The 23,871-nt window shown below is 35.5% G+C and overlaps 1 protein-coding gene across 1 annotated transcript; it reads left to right on the top strand.

Moving 5' to 3' along the window:
• The first annotated feature begins 16,882 nt into the window (after positions 1 to 16,882).
• On the top strand, positions 16,883 to 21,665 carry LOC143616376 (putative UDP-glucuronate:xylan alpha-glucuronosyltransferase 3). The gene is made up of 5 exons (XM_077089218.1): positions 16,883 to 16,986; positions 18,020 to 18,229; positions 18,641 to 19,281; positions 19,945 to 20,595; positions 21,188 to 21,665. Exons 1-5 carry the CDS (start codon positions 16,922 to 16,924, stop codon positions 21,562 to 21,564), a joined length of 1,944 nt encoding a protein of 647 aa, XP_076945333.1. The 5' UTR covers positions 16,883 to 16,921; the 3' UTR covers positions 21,565 to 21,665.
• Positions 21,666 to 23,871: the final 2,206 nt, after the last annotated feature.

Raw genomic sequence — 23,871 nt, 5'->3', positions numbered from 1 at the left:
TTCGGTTCAGTTAACCGGTTACGGTGGAGAAACTGACAAACCGGTTCCAAACCTACGTTTTCAATCGGTTCCAAACCGGTTTCTACATTATCGGTTTCAAATCGTTTCCATTTTCAGGTCAATTCGGTTAACCGGTTCTTTTGCCGACCTCTGTGTTAAGTGTTGGAAGTTGCTTTGTAATCGAATTTGGTGGTTTCACTTTCATGTTCCATTTTTGGAAATGTGTTAGACTAGAAATATTGAAGAGTAAAGAATTTCACAATTTAATTGGGCTTGTCTTGATCAAGGGAGCATTGTAAGAATTTCTAAAAAATGTGAAGAGCCCAAATGAATTTTCAACCCAATTAAAAAAAATCAATGAGAAATGCCTCCCCCCCCCTACCAACCAAAAGGGGGGGGGGGATTCCCAAAATGATTCAAAAGTGGAGAGAGAAAAAAATGATCCTAATTAAGTCAAGATTCTCAAAATAATCCAATAAATATGTACTGAGGCGACGAGTTGGGAAAATAAACGACAAGATTTTTAACCAATCAAAAGGTGACATGTGTAAAGATTCTGATACACCAGACGAGATTTTTAAAAATCTCGTCTTTTCCGTCCCTATTTTTAACTTAATTAACTTTTTAAAAAACCGTCTCTCCAGACGGTTTTTTTATGTTTCTCGTCTGGTCCGTTCATATTAATTATTTCTTGAGATTTGAGCTTTTTTTAATTTCGTCTTGGTAGACGCATTTTGATTGAATTTCGTCTTCCAAGTTCATATTCCAAAGTTTCTTATCTGGTGGTTATAAATGTTTATATATCGTCTGGATCGATAGGATTTTTCGTATTCTGTCTTGACCGACAATGTCTTTTATTATTCCGTCTAATCCGACGGTATTTTTAATTAAGTTTTAGGTAGACCCCCGCTTTCCTAAATTAAACTATCAACTTCTTCAAGTATTGATTCATCTTCATCTTCATGTTCTTCCTTTTTATCTTCAAGTTCTTTAGGTATTTGAACTCGGTTTAATTAAATCTTTAATATGTTACCTTTCTTGACACAACATGTTATTCCTATGATTATGTAACATTTCCGGTGTAGATGACGGTGTTGTGACTCGAGTATGATTTAAGGTGCACAATGAAAGATTGTCCATTGCTGACTTCAAGGTTTTGCAGAATGTATACGAAGAATATGTTGTATGTGTGTGAGTTGTGATTTTACAATTGAGTAATTAGTAACTAGCTTCAAGTATTTGATTCATATTCCTTTTTATCTTCAAGTACTTGAACTTACAAGATAATAAACTTTGGAATATAAACTTGAAAGACGAAATTCAATCAAAATGCATCTACCAAGACGAAATTAAAAAAACTCAAATCTCAAGAAAAAATTAATATGAACGGACCAGACAAGAAACATAAAAAAACCGTCTGGAGAGATGGTTTTTTAAAAAGTTAATTAAGTTAAAAATATGGTCGGAACAGACGAGATTTTTAAAAATCTCGTCTAGTGTGTCAGAACCTTTACACATGTCACATTTTGATTGGTTAAAAAATCTCGTCGTTTATTTTCCCAACTCGTCGCCTCCGTACATATTTATTGGGTTGTTTTGGGAATTTTGACATAATTAGGATTCTTTTTTTTTTCTCTCTTGTTTTGGATCATTTTGAGAATTTGCCCAAAAAAATCGTTTTATGTATCTGTCTCTGGGTGTAGCGGGTGCGTTGCCGGTAGTTGGTGTTTCAAATTTGTATTTTTCGTCCCTATGGTTTCATTTCACTTGCAATTAAACTCGAACTCACTAACTCTGTTAAGTCTGGTCGTTAAACCTATCAGCGTGCTCCTCACATGAGTGGTAGTTTTGTCACTTTTCTCCCCAAATAAACCCTAGATTTAACGCTAGTGGGTTTAACGGCCAGAATTAACGGGGTTAGTATGATCGGGTTAAACTGCAAATAAAATGAAACCACAGATGCGAAAATTACAAATTTGAAACTATTGGACTAAAATCACAGTTTTGGACAGGCCACAATAACGAAAACCGCAATTAATCTAAAATTAATAACAACGTTTAACAAAGTATTTTTGAAGTATTTACAAAGAAGTTATTCGTTTTTTAAGCAAGTGAACGCATTTGTTTAATAAGCAAGTTGAAATATTTTACAAATCTAAGATCTATTTTACGACAACATTGTCACGACTGTTATAATACTTCCACTAAATCATAACAAGATTAACATTAATATAGAAAATAATTAGAAAGAGAGTAAAGAAATTTTTATTGCAGGGATGATATTTTACTCCTTACACACATGCATATTTATAATACTACAATGCAGACATGTACGTATAGTTGGTTTGAAATATGTGTGCATCCACATGACTTTTACTTGCAAGACTATCCAAAATAATTCATTGAATCATAACACTCCCCCTTGGATGACACTTTTCAAACTTCGGGGTTTTGAAGTACTGTCTCATTAAAAACCTTGCTAAAGGAAAACCCAATGGGAAAAAACTTTAGCTAAGGGAAAAAGAGTGCAGTATGTAGCTCCCCCTCAAATTGCAGGTCGTTACATTGTTCGTACATGGCGCATGCCAATATCATGAACATGTTTCCTGAATGTTGCTGTGGGAAGTGCTTTTGTGAAAAAATCAGCTGAGTTGTTGCTGGACTGGACATATCTCATTTCAACCTGATTGTCTTTAATAAGGTCTCGAGTATACTCAAAGTATCTTGGTGGTATATGCTTTGTTCTGTCACTTTTGATATATCCTTCCTTCATTTGCGAGACACAAGCTGCATTATCTTCATAGATAGGAGTTGGAATTCGATCTTTCTCTAGTCCACAAGAAATCAATATGTGTCGTGACATAGATCTTAACCATACACATTCTCTTAAAGCTTCATGCAATGCAATGACTTCAGCATGATTTGAAGATGTTGCAATGAGTGTTTGTTTCCGAGAACGCCATGAAATCGCAGTTCCTCCATTCTTAAATACATATCCAGTTTGAGATTTTGCTTTATGGGGATCAGATAAATAACCTGCATCTGCATAACCAACTAACCCTTCTTTTGAATCGTTAGGATAAAATAAACCTAAATCAACAGTTCCTTTTAAATACCAAAAAATATGTTTAATGCCATTCCAATGTCTTTTAGTAAGGGATGAACTGAATCTTGCCAATAAATTAACTGCAAAAGAAATGTCAGGTCTTGTACAGTTAGTAAGATACATAAGTGCTCCAATTGCACTAAGGTATGGTACTTCGGGACCAAGAATCTCTTCATTATCTTCGCAAGGACGAAATGGATCATTGTCAACATTGAGTGATCTAACAACCATCGGTGTGCTTAAAGGATTTGCTTTGTCCATATTGAAACGTTTTAAGAGTTTCTCAGTATAAGTTGACTGATGCACAAGTATCCCATTATGCATATGCTCAATTTGTAAACCAAGACAATATTTGGTTTTTCCAAGATCTTTCATTTCGAATTCTTTCTTTAAAAGAGCAATTGCTTCATTAATTTCTTTTTGTGTCCCAATTAAATTTAGATCGTCAACATACACAGCTATGACCACATATCCTGATGTTGTCTTCTTGATGAAGACACATGGACAAATAAGATTATTTGTGTATCCTTTGCTTATCAAATAATCACTCAAACGATTGTAACACATCCTTCCAGATTGTTTCAGTCCATACAAGGATCTTTGTAATTTGATGGAATACATTTCCTTAGGCTTTGAGCTTATTGCATCGGGGAGTTTAAATCCTTCGGGAATTTTCATATAGATGTCACTATCTAGTGATCCATACAATTAAGCTGTGACAACATCCATAAGGCGCATCTCTAAATTTGTAAGGCCCCGAACCCGGTGACCTTACTTTAGCGTCGGATTTACTCATAAACACAGTTCTTCAAATCAGAGTTTATTAAAACTTTTCGCGGAATATAAAACATCAATCATTTGTTACAAACATTAAATCTTTTCTTTGATACCATAACACAAAACTTTATATTTAAAACATCTTTTCTTCTTTCTTCAGATGCCAGCCGTTCAATCCATGCCGTGTGTCATCCTCATGTTAACTCTATAATCAGCTCACCTGCGTGCATACTAAAAGTCAGCTACGCTGAGTGAGTTCTAGTTAATCGAACGCCATACAATACATACACATACATACATATCTGTAGATACATATCCATACTTCACTAGTTACCCTTCTGTTCTACATACATACTTGCTACCATACATACATACATATCTACAATCACTAACCTCAGTCTACCGAGAGTACGTTCATAGTTCACCGTCTATACCTGTACTCAAGGTCGTGAACACGTACAAGGTTCGCAGTCCTTACCTATGTTCACCATTTATGGTACGTACAAGGATCGCGGTCCTTCCCTATACCATAGTACATCCACAACACGTACAAGGTTCGCAGTCCTTCCCTATGTTGCAACCTAATTCATAGCACGTACGAGGTTCGCAGTCCTCCCCTATGCTACAAAATCAGCACGTATAAGGTTCGCAGTCCTTTCCTATGCTGAAATACATCCACAACACGTACAAGGTTCGCAGTCCTTCCCTATGTTGCAACCTAATTCATAGCACGTACGAGGTTCGCAGTCCTCCCCTATGCTACAAATACAGCACGTATAAGGTTCACAGTCCTTTCCTATGCTGACGCCTATCTACATTACGTATAAGGTTCGCAGTCCTTATCTACGTTTACATATATCATCTACTTCACGTATAAGGCTCGCAGTCCTTAACTACGCCATCACCAGCCGAGTCTATGTCCGACAGAAGCTAGAGGGATTTGCCATCCTAACTTACTATGTCGAACGTAGAACTCACATGCCATTCGTGTACCTATGTACACATACTTACATTACAACATAAGAACACTCTAGGCATTCTTTACCTCATTCATTTAACAACCATACCCCTTGTCGTTACGTGCAATATCCGAAGATCGTTCACGCCCCGACAAGTATTCATTTGAAATATTCATACATCTTCGATATATAATATTCGTACCTTTATTTTTAACCTGACAGTACGCGCAATATCCGAAGATCGTTCGCGTACCGACAAACAATCATTCATATCTATCACACATATCACATATGACATACACTTATCATTTAGGATAAATGTATTAACAACACATCGAGTATGCACACAGCCCTGAAAACATAACAAGGAATGGGGCTAGAAACTCACCTGAACACGGTTACGTTCACCGTTAATCGTAATCCCTTTCTTCAGCTGTGCACGGCTGACTGTATAACAAGTACACGTATCAAACAACTATCACTACTCATATCACCTTTCCAGTCTTAACTACTACCCACCACGAACGGGGGTCCGGGGGCAGCGCCCCTGGCAGCGGGGTCTAGGGGCGGCAGCCCCTAGCAGGGTCCAAGGGGCAGAGCCCCTGGCTGGGGTCGAGCTGCCAGGTCAGCTTGGAAAAATTTTATTTCCATTAACTGTCTTAACACATTTTTCATTAGATTTTTAATTTATTTTCTAAACGAACTTGGCTTTAGGCGAAGTTAAACCTCAGGCGAACTTGTCATCAGGCGAAGTTAAACCTCAGGCGAACTTAGCTTTAGGCGAAGTTAAACCTCAGGCGAACTTAGCTTTAGGCGAAGTTAAACCTCAGGCGAACTTGTCATCAGGCGAACTTAAACCTCAGGCGAACTTAGCTTGCAGGCGAAGTTCATCAGGCGAACTTAGCTTGCAGGCGAAGTTCATCGCTTGAAGGCGAAGTTGCCCAGATGAAGGCGAAGTTGCCCAGATGAAGGCGAAGTTGCCCAGACAGCCTGCTGTTTGGTTTCTGTCCAACATTTCGAGCGATTTTAACACCCCCGCTATGGTTCAATATCACCCACTACGCTACCCGACCATTTTTGGTCGTTTATACACTAAAAAGCTTGGATCTTTAAACTTCAAAGATCAAGAATCATACCTTTTTGAGCTTGTTTGGATCTTGTTTACTTGCTAATCACACTAATCTCTCTCTCTCTCTCTCTCTCTCTGATCTCGGTCTTCTCTCGTCCCGGCCGCCGGCGAAGTTGGTGGTGTGTGTGTGTTTTGGAGTGTTAGGGAGTTTGGTGAAAATGAAGATATTTTGGGTTTAGGGGATATTTATATCCCTTAGATCCCATTCTCATTTAACCCATCTCAATTAATCTAAGTCCATAACCCATATCCATTACCCAACGCTAGCCCGACCTATACCAACTCCTACTCTATTTATTTATTTCCCGATAACCCGAGTAAACTTTCCCTCTATTATTAAGTAATATAATTAATATCATTTTGGAAATTTCGGGATGTTACAAAATTTTTAGAGACTGCTAAGCTGATTAAATATCTAAACGTAATAGCATCCATGACAGGAGAATACGTTTCTTCATAGTCAATTCCTGGCCTTTGAGAAAAACCTTGAGCTACAAGTCTTGCTTTATATCTTGTAACTTCATTTTTCTCATTTCGTTTTCTCACAAAAACCCATTTATATCCTACAGGTTTCATTGACTTTGGTGTAATGACAATAGGTCCAAAAACCTTTCGATTGTTTAGTGAGTTTAATTCAGCTTGCATAGCATCTTTCCATTTGTTTCAATCTTGTCGATTTTTACAATCATCTACAGATTTTGGTTCAGGGTCATCATTTTCTTCCATGATATCGCTTGCCACAGAATAAGAAAATATATCATCAATATTTTCCATTTCATCTCGATCCCACATTATATGTGATTTACCATAGTTTATTGACAATTATTTATTGGAATCATTTATTTCTTCCTGAGGAAATGTTATATCATTTATTCTTTCCTGAGGGAAGGTTTTGTCAATCATTCCTTCCTTAGGGTCAGTATCCTTCTCAGAACCCTTTCTTTTTCGAGGATTTTTATCCTTTGAACCGATTGGCCTTCCACGTTTTAAACGTTTTTGAGATTCATGAGGTGCATTATTATGGTTTTGCTTGCTTGGAATCTCAACTCGAGCTGGAGCATTAGCAGCTGGTATATGAGATTTAGTTACCCTGTTTATATCAGTAAATGCATCAGGTAACTGATTTGCAATTTCTTGTAGATGTATTGTTTTTTGAACCTCTGTCTCACTTTGTTTTGATCTTGGGTCTAGGTGTAACAATGATGGCACACACCATGATATATCTCTTTCTTGCTTTTTCATTTCTCCCCCTAATGTCGGGAACATTGTCTCGTTAAAATGACAATCAGCAAAACGTGCTGTAAATACATCACCTGTTAAAGGTTCAAGGTATCTTATGATGGAAGATGTTTCATATCCAACATATATTCCCAACCTTCTTTGGGGACCCATTTTTGTGCGTTGTGGTGGTGCAATAGGAACATACACAGCACAACCAAAAATTCTAAGATGAGAGATATTTGGCTCATTTCCATAAACAAGTTGTGTGGGAGAGTATTTATGATTTGCACTTGTCTGACGCGGATTAATGATCCAGCATGCATAATTGCATGGCCCCAAATAGAAACAGGGAGTTTTGTCCTCATTATTAATGGTCTAGCTATTAGCTGTAGGCGTTTGATCAACGACTCGGCTAAGCCATTTTGTGTGTGTACATGAGCAACAGGGTGTTCTACAACAATACCCACAGACATGCAATAATCATCAAAAGCATGTGATGTAAATTCTCCCGCATTATCAAGCCTTACTCTTTTAATGGTATAATCCGGAAAATGTGCACGTAATTTGATAATTTGAGCAAGAAATTTTGCAAAAGCAACATTACGAGTCGATAATAAAGAGATATTAGACCATCTGCTGGATGCGTCTATTAAGACCATGAAGTATCTAAATGGTCCACATGGTAGATGAATTGGTCCACATATGTCACCTTGAATTCTTTCAAGAAACATTGGTGTTTCTTTATCGACTTTTAATGGCGAAGGCCTTGTAATTAATTTTCCAAGAGAACAAGATGTACATTGAGGCATTTTATCTATTTTATGGATCTTTTGACCTTTCAGTGGATGCCCATGTGTATTTTCAATGATTCTTTTCATCATTGTGGATCCTGAATGGCCTAATCTGTCATGCCATAAGTTTATGATACCAGAATCGCAACAATTTTCTTTGACTGCCATATGTGCTTGAGGCACATTTATATATGTATAATGCAAACCAGAATGGAGCATTGGCAATTTTTCCAATATTTGATCTTTGCTTATGATATGCAAATATTTTTCATTACTAACAGTCCTTGACTGAGTATCATATCCATTATGATATATGTTTCTGAAACTCAACAAATTTCTTGTTGATTTTGGGGAAAATAAAGCATTTTCTATTTTGAGCTTTGTACCATTTGGTAATGCTAAATTAGCTTTTCCCACTCCTTCTATCAAGTTTGTAGGACCTGATATTGTATTGATGATCCCTTTTGTTGGTTTCAGTTTATAAAAATATTTTTTAGATCTAAGTATAGTATGCGTGGCTCCACTATCCGCTATACATATATCTTCTTCATTTGTTTGATCTTGTGCTCCGGTGATTTTCATTTTAAATCTTGAAAAATATTAAGAAAGAAAAAATAAGTGTATAACGAAGACATATGATATTTTAATAAGAACTTTATTTAATTGAAACCCAAGTAGTACATGAAAGAGGAACTACATAATTAAAGATAATGAGAACACACTTAATAACTGCATCTAATTATAGTAGTCAAGCAACTTTGTTTCAAAGTTCTACCCCAAAGTCTTCAACGCTCAGCTCAGCATTGATATTATTAAAGTTATCAACATGGTTCACTTCTTTCTCTTTTCCTTTTAGAGAGGCTTGGTACAGTTCACACAGATATGGAGCTGTGCGACAAGCCTTTGCCCAGTGGTTTGTACTTCCACATCTAAAACATGAAGTGCCATTGTTTTCGGACCTACCAGCTTCATTCCATTTATTTTGGTGGTTGGAATTGGTATTGTGTGGGACATGATAATCATTGGCTCTCTGGTTACGACCACGGCCACGACCACGACCGTAAGAGTTATTGTTCCATTTGAATGGATGCTTACGATCATTAAAATGCCTTTTGTCAAAATGACCACGTCCACGTCCACGGCCTCGTCCTCGACTTTGTTCCCATTTATGAGCAGAATTTTTATGAGAACTTTTGTGAGCAACATGTGCTTCTGGTATGGCTAATGAACCCGTGGGACGAGATTGATGATTTTTCATCAATAATTCATTATTTTTCTCTGCTACAAGGAGTAATGCATTTAGATCAGAGTATCTCTTAAAATTCTGCAAACGATAATGTGTTTGCAAGTTTATATTTGATGCATGAAACGTGGAGAAAGTTTTCTCTAACTTTTCTTCCTCTGTTACGGGATACCCACAAAATTCTAGCTTTGAACAAATTCGGTATAAAGCAGATGTGTAATCATTTACCCTCTTAAAATCTTGGAACCTAAGACTGTTCCATTCATCTCTAGAAGTAGGAAGTAAAACTTCCTTTAGATGACCGAATCCGCTTTTCAAATCTTCCCATATCATATATGGGTTATCATAATTAAAATACTCATGCTGTAGTAATTCATCAATATGTTTATGGATGAAAACATCAGCTCTTGCTTTATCCTGGTCAGAGCAATCATTGTATTCTTGGATTGCGTCTAACACATCCATAGATTTTAAATGTCTTTTTACATTTGCTGTCCAAGACATATAATTTTCTCCAGAAATGTTGAGTGCAGGGAATTCGAGTTTTGCTATATTTGACATTTTGTTGCTAAACATAATAGAGCAAATAATAAGATAAATATTAGAATCCATATATATCAATCAACAGTGAGATACAATACATTGGTAGAGCTATAAACATATAAAAGAAAAAGAAAATGCCGAAATCTTCAGATGGGAGATTAAAAATTAGAATGAGAAGTAGTATAAGCATTATAGTGACCAACATCAAAACCGGGTGAATCATTTTAAGAATTTTATCTTGGATAAATTTAATAAGAAGAATGTTTGTTGTAAATGAAATGGGGTTAATGATTGGTTATTTATAGTGAAAATTTATAACCCTTTTATAACGGTTATATTACCGTTTATGACGGTAACATTACCGTTTGCGTGTGTGTATATATAATATATAATATTAATTATTTAAAGTAAGATAATAAATAAGATATTAAATACAGTTTATTTTATAAAATATATAATTAGTATGCACAATAATAATAATAGAATTGTTAGTGTAAATAAATCTAACTTCTAAATGAGATATTAGTGTGCATATATAAATAAAAGTTAGAATAGTTATCAAATTTTAATAACAATGTTTATACACATTATTGCTATTACTCAGTATATTAGTTAGTATATGTATATGCATAGATATATATCTAATGTACATAATTAAAGAAGTGTTTATGATGCTTATGTAGGTACCTTTGTGTCTATTACCTTTCTTGGTTAGGATATAAGCGGCTCGTGCTGATAACGTGTTATAATACTTCCACTAAATCATAACAAGATTAACATTAATATAGAAAATAATTAGAAAGAGAGTAAAGAAATTTTTATTGCAGGGATGATATTTTACTCCTTACACACATGCATATTTATAATACTACAATGCAGACATGTACGTATAGTTGGTTTGAAATATGTGTGCATCCACATGCCTTTTACTTGCAAGACTATCCAAAATAATTCATTGAATCATAACAACGACATGATTATTTTATATATCCTTATACTTTTATATTGATTTTAATTTTAAAAGGTCAACCATTGCATATGTACCTTTTCAAGTTCTTTATAAATGTTAAACTATATGATTTTAATAATGTTTTTTTCTAGTCTAAAAAATATTGCACCCAAGCTGTCGGGGATTAAAGTAACATTCTTGTACAATTCATGGAAAAAATTTTGATAGGTGGTGAAAATTCTTAAAATAGTCTTTTAATTTAAGAAGATTTTAAATTTGTCTCTCCAAAATCGTTTTCTATATTTGGCCCTCTTCTAATGCATCGCCGGTCATGTGTTAGGTAGTCCCGTCGATGAGTTAGCTAACACATAGTCAGCGATGTGTTAGGCTTCCAAACACATAGTCGATGATGTGTTAGGCCTCCAAACACATAGTCAAATATGTGTTAACCTTTTGTTTATTTTTTAATATTATATTATCATAACTAGTTTTACTTATATTTGGTTTTCTTTTATAACATTAAATATAGAAAGTTTTATATAATTTCGAATGTACCGATGAGACATGTTTTTTTTTTATATACGAATCTAGATAAACTTACACCAAACCGAGGGGTGTTAAATTAATATCAAAATGCTCTATAAAATTTGACCCGACATGGTTTTAAAAAAATATTATGTCAACATGTAGATAAAAAACACGTCTCAACGGTAAATTCGAAAGTACATAAAACTTTATATATTAAAAGTTATGAAAGAAAATAAAATATAAGTAAAACTAGTTATGATAATATAGTATTAAAAAACAAACAAAAAAGCTAAACGCATCTTTAACCCTATATTTGGATAGCTAACACATCTTTGTGTTTAGAGGTCTAACACATCATCGACTATGTGTTTGGAAGCCTAACACATTGTTGACTATGTGTTAGCTAACTCGTCGGCTAGACTACCTAACACATCGCCTGCGATGCGTTAGAATGTGGACAAATCTGGAAAAACAATTTTGAGGGGACAAATTTAGAACCTCTCACCATAAATGAATTGTTTTGGGAATTTCCCTTTTTTTCATGAGGAGATAGGGTGCTAACAAACTCGACACTATTAGATGTCATGATATATAGAACTCACCATAAAAGTGTGATCTCTTGTCCATTTTTCAAAACCAACATCGACCAGAGTAATCATGACGAAAGCGACGATTAGTACTATAACACTCATTAGAGTTATAAGCTCTATAATAGAAGCGTAGCGTTGATAAAGATTAAAAAATCTTTTTTTAGTGATTGAATGTTACATAAAAAAACAAAACTAGTAAGAAACTAAAAACTGACAAAAACCACAAATAAATTCACACCAATCATCTCATTCTAGGGATGCTATTTTTTTCCTATGCTTAACCCACAAGAAACTTACGCCTCGGGTCTCTTTAGTTACCTTGCTAATGGAAGTTTTTCAATTATTGAAAATGGCGTCATTTCGAGCATACCAATAAACTAACAATAAGTAAGGATCACCATATGAACATGTCTTCTTACCAAATCAATGTGTATATGTCTTCATAAGAATAGTTAAGATTACACGTCTTCATAATATTTGTTGTTTGGTCTTGTATCACCACCACCACTTAGCAATAAGGCTAATATTAATATCCCATTATCCCCCAAGCTACTAATTCCGAGCCCACCATTTTTCTTTGGAGCTGTGACCTGATCCCAATAAACCCATTAATTTTTCGTTTTATCCTTCGAGTCGTCCCATATAATAAAGATATGATTTAGGTGCACAATCATGGTACATTGTTTTTTTTTTCGTGAAAAAATGACACGTAATTTTCATGTTCATGCACCTACGTGGTGATTGTGGTATATTTCTCTAGTTCGAAGCATAGCTTTCATAATTATGCCCGTACATGAGAATGCAAATTATACGACCTCCTGGTGACAAGATGTCTCTCTCTATTTTATAGGTCGATAATTTAAATCACGCATGAAAGTATAAGTGGACAATATGAGTAGATTATGAGAAGTTAAAAAAAAAAGTTGTTAATTTTGTTGGTGAAATGGATCTTTTGCTCATATTTTAATATCTTTAACAACTCAACAATGGTAGATCAGTAGATGTACCTTCTTTCAAGTTGTTTATTACATAAATGTTTAATTGGTTTTACCTTCCTAACATCTTTAAAATATTCACTTTATAATTTTAATAATACTTTCTTAAACTCCACTGATTAAAATATATAATTGTTTATACAATGGGTAGTTTCATAGTACATTCTTTAATAGAATGACCTATTTGCCAATGAGCTTCCGGGTTCTTTTTCATTGGGCCTTTAGCATGAGCGAGTTTTATTATAATTCTCGGTGTCGGCTGCCCACCTCAAAAAAAGATTTCATTATTACACCTGTGTGAAAATTGTTATCGCCCCTTGTAAAATTTTGTAATTGCCCACCTTAAACTTTTGAAACCATTGAGAAAAAGGTAAATAAGTATCCTTCAGATTTTTTTTTTTTATGTATGAAAAGAGTTGCGGGAGTTGAAATGAAGACTTGGAGAGTTATATGAAGAAGATGGTATGTAGATAAGTATACATTTGTAATTAAACCTACTCAGTAAAAGTTTATTGGCCAGTGTCACCGGATTAATCTTATCAAATCAATAATAATAATTGAAACCAATGCTTCTATTTTACTAGTTTTCTAGTTTATTTAATTTAAAAAAATATTCAAATTTTTAAATCTGATTACTATTTTACTTTTTTGTTTTTTAAACTTTGCACTAGTAAAAACTGTTTATATACTAAGAAATATGCATAGTTACACTATAACCCTAAACTATTGTCATTTTGTACCGGTAAAAGATTTATTATTATATTGTGAGAAAATATACTGTAACATCCTACTTTCGGTTATATTAATAAAATAAAGTTCGTTTATTTTATAGCGGGTGGTTATCGGTTTAGTTGAATAGAATACGAGATGGACTTGTATTGGGTAAATGGATATGGGTTATGGACTTGGGTATGGAGGAATGAAGGAAAGACCATGGGCTTAAGCCCATGATAAAAAATATATATACCCTTAAATCCTCCATTTAATTCACTTACACATATCCCTTACACCATCCAAAACACACACTTAAGATTCTCTCTCTAGTTCTCTCTCTCTAAACCGATATCAAGAAGGAAACCGAGAACCGACCCGAGGTAATGATAGTATTGTATTGTATGAGCTTAACCCGTTAGATATAGTTGCGAAACGACGAGCCGACACCGTTTAACCGTTTAAATCACGAGATCCGGGTGGAATCGGGTATAAACCGAACCTATGATGAGCTTAGGGATCACCCTGGCTCAGATCTGGATCGAACGGGGCGAAAAACGACGAAAAAATTGTTAAAACTCGTTTTTCCGATGAGTTCGCGTTTTTCCGGCGGCTTTCCGGCAATGGCGGCGCAGGAAAGGCGGCGCCGGAAAAGTTAATACGAGGTTACGGGTGTCAGGGAATGTTCTGACATCCCCTGACCTAACCCTAGTTCGCTAGGGAGTAATTGACGAATTAGAAGCGATTCGCTAGCTGATTCGTCTAAGGGAATATAACGAACTAGCTTTGATTCGTGTACTAATTCGTTAAGGAAAGACTGACGAACTAGCATTAGTTCGTTAAGTCCAATTCGTATGTCGACCAGTTCGTTATAAGGTTTAATTCGTTATGAGGACTGTTTCGCTATGAGGGTCCAATTCGCTAAGAAGACCAATTCGTTAAGCAGACCAAACGAATATGGACCAATTCGCTAAAAAGGCCAATTCGTTATGAAGTAACCAATTAGCCAGTTCGTTATGAAGGACAGAAGTAACGAATGAACACCAATTCGCTAAAGAGCATCTTAACGAATCAGAACTTTGAAAGAATGACAGAACAGTCCCTGAACTTAGAAAATAATGATTTAATTACAATTAGGCCATTGAACTTTTAAGTAGCAAATTAATTAACGATTCAAAATGTTAATGGAAAATGTGTTACGACAGTTAATGGAAATAAAATTTTTCCAAGCTGACCTGGCAGCTCGACCCCAGCCAGGGGCTCTGCCCCTTGGAACCCGCTAGGGGCTGCCGCCCCTAGAACCCCGCTGCTAGGGGCGCTGCCCCCGGACCCCCGTTCGTTGAGGGTAATAACTAAACTAGAAAGGCGATATGTGTAGTGATAGTTTACTGAAACGTATAATTATTATACAGTTAGTCGTGCACAGCTCAAGAAGGGGATAACCGTAAACGGTGAACGCAACGGCATTGAGGTGAGTTTCTAGCCCCACTTCCTTGTTATGTTTTCGGGGCTGTGTGCATACTCGATGTGATAGTTAATACACTTATCTTAAGTGGTAAGTGTATGTCTTGTATGATTTATGTATGATGATTGTTTGAGATGCGTGAACGATCTTCGGATATTGCATGTACCGTCAGGTGGTAGTTAAGAAATGATTGATAAGTATGATGAAAGATATGATGTATGTGTGAATATATGATGTATGCATAATATATGTATGTTATGATGATGGTACGTGAACGCTCTTCGGAGATTGCACGTATTGTCAAGGAAAGTATGTATGAATAGGTACGGTACAGTTACACGAACAAAGGGACCAGACCCTAATAATATCTGTGATGTTAGGGACCAGACCCTAATAATATCTGTGATGGTAGGGACCAGACCCTGATAATATCTGTGATGTTAGGGACCAGACCCTAATAATATCTGTGATGTTAGGGACCAGACCCTAATAATATCTGTGATGTTAGGGACCAGACCCTTATAATATTTGTGAGGTTATAGGGCGAAAGACTCTTTAAAACGTATGATTATGTATGTAAAGAAAGTATGAGGGTAAGAATGAAAGTATATGCACTTATGTGTGTATGAAAGAAAGTTAAGATGTTAAGTATGAAATGTAAGAATGTATTGTATGATTATGTGATTAACTAGAACTCACTCAGCGTAACTGACTTTTAGTATGCACGCAGGTGAGTAGGATTAGGCAGGTAGCTTGAGGAGGACACATGGCAGAGTTGGACGAAGCTGGCATCTGAAGATTTTGCTATGATGTTTTATTTTAAAAGATTATGTTTTGTCTTTAAATGACTATGAATGCTCGATAAGACAAGAATTATTGTTATGGAATGTAATGGTTTGGATGTTTTTAATGTTCCGCGAATGTTTTAATTAACTATGATATTTAAAACTGCGTTTATGAGTAAATCCAACACGAAAGTAGGACTACCGGTAACGGGGCCTTACATATACCTTAGGATCCTCTGATAAAAAGTTTCACGTTCTGTCAATGTGTATGTATTTATAATGATGTTCAGCGTAATTTTGTTAATTATATGAAATTTAGTTTGATCATCCGTTTTTAAATATGACCCGACCAAACGACTCTAAAGAAATTACGCCCCCCATGAAAAAAATTTCAGAATCCGCCACTCGCCTTCAGGCAGTCGGTCTTCCCCATAACAGAAGATGGTGGGATTGGGCTACCCAACGCTATATGCAATTGCAAACGAATGAGATCACTTCTTGCCATTGAGTTACCCCAGTTAGAGGTGGAAAAATAAACCGGTTAACCGACCCAACCCGAAAATCAAACCGAAACCAAACCGGTTAGAAACAAATTATATAGAAACCGGTTGGAACCGATTGAAAGCGTAGGTTCAAAACGGGTTTGAAATTTTTCTCTATCCAAACCGGTTAACCAAACCTAAACCTGCCAAAACCGAGCAAAAAGCGGTCAAAACTCGAACCGAAACCGATCATAAACCAGTTTTAACTTTTGTTAACCAACCCGAACCAACTTTAAGTTTTAAACTTGTTTGTGCACCTCTAACCCCGGGTAGCAAGACGTTATTCATTGGCCGTTCAAAAAACAATAATACAAGGACTAAAAATGTAAACACACCAATACCTTATGTACCTTTATACAAATTAATATTAATATTTGACTGCAGCTAAAGAACTCATTCAAAGCTTCTTCTTCATCATTAATATTACTGTAATAATTCATTCTCTCATTAATCTGAGATCCCAATTCACAACTCAAGCTCAAACCCTAACAATATTATTATTATTATTATTATTATTATTATTGGGTTTCAGTTATTTACACATTGCAGATCACATTCTTGGGTTTTATGAGTCTAAATTGATCAAAATGAGAGGACTTTTAGGTGCATCACCTACACCAGTTGAGCCTAGACACCGTCTCTCAGTTACCAAGTAAATCTTTAGTCTTTTAAACTCTCTTTTTATACATAAAAATTGGGTTTTTTTAAGTGCACACCAGGTGTTTGTGAAAATGTCTGTGAGAAGAATTTTTTGTTTTTTTGGTTTGTTTTGTGGTGTTTTGAATTGGGTTTGTTGAAATGATGATGTATAGTTGTTGGATCAAAGTGGAATTGGGTTTAAGGGTGTAATTGAAAGTGAAAATTTAAGTTTCTTAAGTGCACACCAGGTGTTTGTGAGAATGTCTGTGAGAATAATTTTTTGTTTTTTTGGTTTGGTTTGTGGTGTTTTGAATTGGGTTTATTAAAATGATGATGCAAAGATGTTTTGTGAAGTTGATTTTATTTAGATCAAAGTGGAATTGGATTTAAGGTTAACTGAAATTGAAAATAACACTGTTTTTTTCTTTTGAGAGTGAACACTATTATTAATCTTATCAAAGTAGAAATTTAGGAGCTGGAGGTTTTGGAAATTTGTGTTTGGAAAAACTTAAAGGTGAAACTTAGTTGAGTTACTCACGTGTTGCAAATTTCTCTAGGCGCTAGTCAGGCGGTGAGGTGCCGACTAGTGATTAATGGGGATGATTCGGATTAGAATTTTCTATGCAATTTTTCAAAATTAATATATACAATTTTTTATAAAATTTACATATAAGTTTTCAAACTTATAAATCGGATTGGATTAATAAGTATACATTTTCAAATACTTTAAAGATTTTGACCAATATTGACCTAAACTTGACTGATTTTGACCCAAATTCTTTGAACAATTCGGGCCTAGTTGGACCGAGTTTGGCAGGCGATTTGTTGGTTCGTTTTAGTAAAATCGAATTGGTAGCATACTGATTAGCGATTAATCGCCAACTAATAATGATTTTCACAACATGTGTAGATTTTAAGGTGCTCTATACAATATGTTTTACATATTAGAAGGAATTGTATATGACTATTTTGAATTTTTCACGTTTGTTCAGTTAGGACTTTATTCATAATATTATTTCACTTAATAATGTTTTTTTATCTGTCAGTGAAGAATCAAGCAAAAGAAGGTCTTTTGGAAGCAGATCCTTTAAAGACGGTGAAAGGCCGTCTTTTAGTTTTAATCAAGTCCGAAATGCAAGCTGCAAGTTTTCTACTTTAAAGCTTGTTTTGATAGTTATAATACTGGGAGCATTTTTTACACTCCTGCATTCGCCTGCTGTATATAACACAGAACGCCCTTCCAGTTCAGGATCTCGGTATGTTGTACTTATTTTATCTTCAATGGGTCAAATTTGAAAATTTGGTAAAAAGTGAAACCGGGTCAAATGGGCCCAAACTGTATTCAAATGCTTACTATCTCTCGAATATTCAAGAAATTGAGAATTTTTATGATTGTTTAAAATCTAATAATCATTTACAGAAATTAATAAAAGTGGACAAGAAGGCGTCGGAAGCCACCTATTGCTAACCCGATCTGTTTTGACCCGTTTTACTTTATCTGTTTTGACCCTTTTGTACTTTATCCGTTTTGGCATGTTTTACTTTATCCGTTTGGACCCGTTTTACTTTATAATTATTCAATTTCACCTGTTTTACTTTTTTTTTTTGACCCGTTTTATATTACCAGTCTTGGCCCGTTACTGACTTGCTCCTTGATTTGCACACAGGCCTAGTTTGGTAGAAAGATGGATAACCGAGAATTCCCCCACAAACGACAAACGCTACGTATCCCATTCAAAAGTCAACTGGAACGATATCTCCCGAACAATCCAGAACCTTCCAGACACAAACGAATACAAAGGCATCGGTCTACTAAACTTCAACGAAGCCGAAATCAACCAATGGAAAGACATAATACCCGACGCTGAGCATATTCCCCTACACCTCGATCCCGTCACTAAAACCGTAACATGGGAAGACTTATATCCCGAATGGATCGATGAAGAACAAGAATTTGAAGTTCCAACGTGCCCAAATTTACCAGACATTGAAGCCCCAAAAACACCGAGAATTGATTTGATAGCTGTGAAGCTTCCGTGTATGAAGACGCGTGATTGGTCAAGAGACATGGCCCGTTTGCATTTACAACTTGCGGTTGCGAGACTTGCGGTTAAGGCTAAAGGTCAGCATTCGGTCAAAGTGGTTTTGGTGACGGATTGTTTCCCGGTTCCGAATCTTTTTACGTGTAAAGAGCTTGTGGTGCGTAAAGGTAATGTTTGGTTGTATGAACCGGATCTTAATAAGTTGAGGGAGAAAGTGCAGCTTCCGGTTGGGTCGTGTGAGCTTTCGGTTCCTCTTAATGCAAAAGGTTAGCTCTTGATATGCTCGTGTTTTACTTATATGGGTCAGACAGGTAAGCTATTAAAAGTTTAATTAAAATTTATAAGTAGTGGCATAAACAAGTTGAGCGCGGGCTAAAATAGGCTTGACATTGGCTCGTTTAACCTACCAGAGCTCGAGCTTGAGCTGGCTCATTTCGAGCTCTATCTCTAAAGCTTGAGCTCGGCTCGTTTATTAGTTATTAGTTAATAGTTAATATATATACATTTATAATTAATATTTATATAGATTCTAATTATAATTTTATATATAACGTAATATATGTTATCTAGTTATTTTTATCGTAATTTTATACATGGTAATAATTACATAAAAGTGTATATAAGTAATAAACTCGTCTAAGCTCGCAAGATAAGCTCTAGCTGGGGTCATTTATTATTTGTTAATTAATTTATAGACATTTATAATTAATATTTATAGGAATTTTGTATATAACATAATATGTATTATTTAGTTACTTTTAATCAATTATTATATAAAATATATATTTAATATATTAAATAAAATTAATGTGTAAGAGACTAGCTCAATAAGTGAAGCTCCAGCTCAGACTCGTTTATTAAACAAGCTTATTTTAGGCTCGAGCTCGGTTTGTCTTTGTTAAATGTTAACTAATCCGATTTTGTGACAGATTATCGGTACTCAGGCAACCCAAAACGAGAAGCATATGCAACCATTTTACACTCGGCTCACATATACGTATGCGGGGCCATTACAGCAGCCCAAAGCATCCGGATGTCCGGGTCAACCCGAGACTTGGTCATACTAGTCGACAACACCATAAGCGATTACCACCGGGAAGGACTTGAGGCTGCAGGCTGGAAAGTCCACACGATAGAAAGAATCAGAAACCCGAAAGCCGAAAAAGACGCCTACAATGAATTCAACTACAGCAAGTTCCGTCTATGGCAGTTAACCGAGTACGATAAAATCGTATTCATCGATGCTGATTTACTCATTCTTAGAAACATCGATTTCCTGTTTGAGATGCCGGAGATCACCGCCATCGGGAACAACGCCACGCTGTTTAACTCCGGTGTGATGGTGGTCGAGCCGTCGAATTGTACTTTCAAGTTGTTGATGGATCATATTAACGAAATCGAATCGTATAATGGCGGAGATCAAGGCTACTTGAATGAGATCTTCACGTGGTGGCATCGGATCCCGAAACATATGAATTTCTTGAAGCATTTTTGGGAAGGTGATGAAGAGGAAAAGAAGGAAATGAAGACGAGATTATTCGGATCGGATCCGCCCGTGTTGTATGTTCTTCATTATCTAGGTAACTTAAATATAGTAACTTATACGTAATTTCTGTCACATCTTATTTTAAAATTTCGTTTTCTAATTTTTAAGAGTTAAGTGCCATTTTCATACCTGTGGTTTAGTTACGCAACTTTATTAATGTCAAATGTTTAGTTGTAAAAAAATTTAAAAACATACCGAAGTTGCGTAGTTGGCCAAACCTCGGGTATGAAAATCGCACTTAACTCCATGATTAAGAAAATGAGAAAATAAGAAAAATACAAAATGACTGTTTTACCCCTGACTTAACAGACAAAATAGACGAGGGTTAGAAAAAAAACTAAAACGGCATGTTTTTAAAACGTGACGTACCCAATTGTAATGAAATTCAAAAACGGTACTAAAGTTGATAACCTGCTACTAACTCTTCTTCTGCTTCTGGTAAATCAAAAGGCAATCGTTCACACTCGGCTAGGAAAATGACACTTAACTCAATTTCTGAATATTCATTACTAACTATTTAATATTTTCTTTATTTAACCCGTGTAATACAAAGGTTTCTAAAATATCTTCTAATTATAGTGATCATATAATAACAAACTCTAATAATATATTCTCTTTAATACCAGGTTTAAAACCATGGTTATGTTTTCGGGACTACGACTGCAACTGGAACGTGGCGAAGATTCAAGAGTTCGCAAGTGACGTAGCGCACGTGCGTTGGTGGAAGGTGCACGATGCGATGCCGGAGAATTTGCATAAGTATTGTTTGCTCCGGTCGAAGCAAAAGGCGGCGTTGGAATGGGACCGACGGGAGGCGGAGAAGGCAAATTATTCCGATGGACATTGGAAGATTAAGATTAAGGATTCGCGGCTGGAGACATGTTTTGAGGAGTTTTGTTTTTGGGAGAGTATGTTGTGGCATTGGGGCGAGACGAATTGGACGGATAATGCAACGACGAATGCGTTGCCTCCGCCGGTGACGATGGCGCTGCCGGCAGTGTAGTGACCGGAGAGTGTTTGGAGGTGGTTGTGGTTTTATAGTTAATATGAAGTTTAATTTATTAAATTTATACAATTATGTAACTTATTGAATAGACAAATTGCAATATAGTAAATTACTAGAGTCTCCATTTGACCAATCTAAGTCAACAATTTGTCAAATTGACCAAGATTTTCTAAAACTGTCGTTTCACCACTTTTTAATTATTAATCTGACAATTTTTAGAGCCAACTAAAATACGTAACGTGTCCTAATACCGGTGAGTTGCTAGTTTAATTTTTAGGTATTGGCGAAAGCTAGTTTAATATTAGGGGAAACTAGTATTGTGTTGGTGGCACCTAGTTTTATATTGGCGGAAGCTAGTATTATTTATATTGACAGTAGGCTAATCTTATTTTGACGGAATCTAGTTTTATATAGGTGGAAGCTAGCGATATGTCGGGAATATTTTTTCGAAAGCTAGTTTTATAACGGTTTATTGGATTTTAATAATACAAACTTTGGTCTATTGGCCGATATTAATCACAACTTAAGAAATTCCCTAGATTAATCCCAACTTTCACTCTATTGGCCTCCACTGAGCCTTTTCTTAACAGGAACTAACCCAGTTAGTTTTAGGGCAAAATATGCCATTTCTGCAAATTAAGAGGGGACAAACGAAAAATGTAAATTAACTTAATAACTCAACGACACGGGCGCCACCACCACGCGGTCGCCGCCACCGACACCACGACCCTCGACACTGCCACCACCACGATCGCCGCCCGTCGACACCACCTTTACAATTATAATGCTAGTACTATATCAGCGGAACTTTTGAAGCTAGTTTTATATTGACGTTTGTCTTATATTGGCAAAAGCTAGTTTTATAATGGCGGTTTATTAGTTTTTAGTAACTCGCGTGTTCATGAGGTTTTAAAAAAATGAATTAAGAAATGAAAGCATTCGTGTTATGACACATGATAATATTGTTGACTCAAAAATCTGACAAATTAATAAATTAAAAGTGGTAAGTCGTCGGTTTTAGAATGAACATATTTGAAATTCTTGGTCTAGTAGACGAAATCTTGATTTTGACAGGTCAAATAAACATTTTGGTTATTTTCCCAACATAAAATTACCTCATGTAATCACCTAACATTTGTCAGTGAAACTTGATGTTCGGTAGACCATTATCTGTGGAGGGGCTTTAAAGCCCCTTTACAATGGCATGTCACTGCGACGTTGGCACTGAGGGCTTTAAAGCTGCAAGCACATGTTATCCCACTGTGGTTTGCCGACCCTACAGGCTTTAAACTCTTTTACTTTCTTTTTTTTTTACAATAAAATTAAAAAGAAAATAACAATACTTAAATTAAAATAAAAAACATACAAACCTACTTAATAAACTAAAACAAAACGATATTCGTTCACGTCCTCCTCTTCATCCTCGTTCACGTATTTAGCTTGGATTCTTTCTTTTTTTCTTCAAAAGAAAAAAACCCGCCTGTTCAGTTCTAAATGTGAAAGATCCTTTGAGCCGGATTCAACGAGTTCAAGTTTGGGATCAGGTTTGGGTTCGAGTTCATTGTTGTGAAATAGATTAATTTAGTTTATTTTAAAAGTACTGCTCATAAAACCGTTGGATTTAGTCCGACTCTTCAAAAAAGGGCTTGGCCCCACATCCTCATCTCTTCACCGGCCGGTCTTCGCATACCCCCCCCCCCTCTTCCTCAGCGGTGTTACGAGAGGTTATCACCCCTTTGCTCTCTTGATTAACGCCCACAGCGAAGGGTCTTATAAACCAATGGACCTCACAACATACAAGCATCTAATAAACCAATTTTATGACAAAAAGAAACTCTTTGCTTAAAATAGCATTTTACAACATAACCAAGTATAATGCATTAAGATAATCTATGACCAGCATCATTATGCAATTATCATCTTACTTGTTTTGTTTGTTCGTTAAAAAATTATTATAATTTACTGATTTTACTTTAAACACTGTAATACAAGTCAATACAGCAATACATCACTAATAACATGGATATGATAATTATGCAATTAACTAAACATATGAAAAACATGATAGAAATAATCCTTAAAAGCAGAGTTATAACCAGACAACCAGTTAATAAACCAAACATTTTTGTTCATACATAACATATGACAACTTTTATGTAAGATAATCAAGCCCATCAAAAACACTAGTCTCTGCACCATTCATTCTCACCAAGATGACAAAATTCTTGAATCAACAAATCTGCAAATTATTAAAAAAAAACTTTTATCATTACAAAATAACATAACTGCAAATCATTAAAGAAA

The sequence above is a fragment of the Bidens hawaiensis genome, unplaced genomic scaffold (assembly GCF_021521415.1).
Source record: "Bidens hawaiensis isolate Kalapana, Puna unplaced genomic scaffold, B.hawaiensis_p1.1 tig00046912_1, whole genome shotgun sequence".
NCBI lineage: Eukaryota > Viridiplantae > Streptophyta > Magnoliopsida > Asterales > Asteraceae > Bidens > Bidens hawaiensis.
The sequence above is the reverse complement of the archived record's forward strand: the minus strand, read 5'-3'. Positions and strand labels throughout refer to the sequence as shown.

Excerpts from the sequence above, each read along its gene's own strand:
- LOC143616376 (XM_077089218.1), top strand. The coding sequence starts at position 16,922 with ATGAGAGGACTTTTAGGTGCATCACCTACACCAGTTGAGCCTAGACAC. Across the intron at positions 16,987-18,019 it reads CACCGTCTCTCAGTTACCAA|TGAAGAATCAAGCAAAAGAA; the intron begins GTAAATCTTTAG and ends TTTATCTGTCAG. Across the intron at positions 20,596-21,187 it reads GTATGTTCTTCATTATCTAG|GTTTAAAACCATGGTTATGT; the intron begins GTAACTTAAATA and ends CTTTAATACCAG.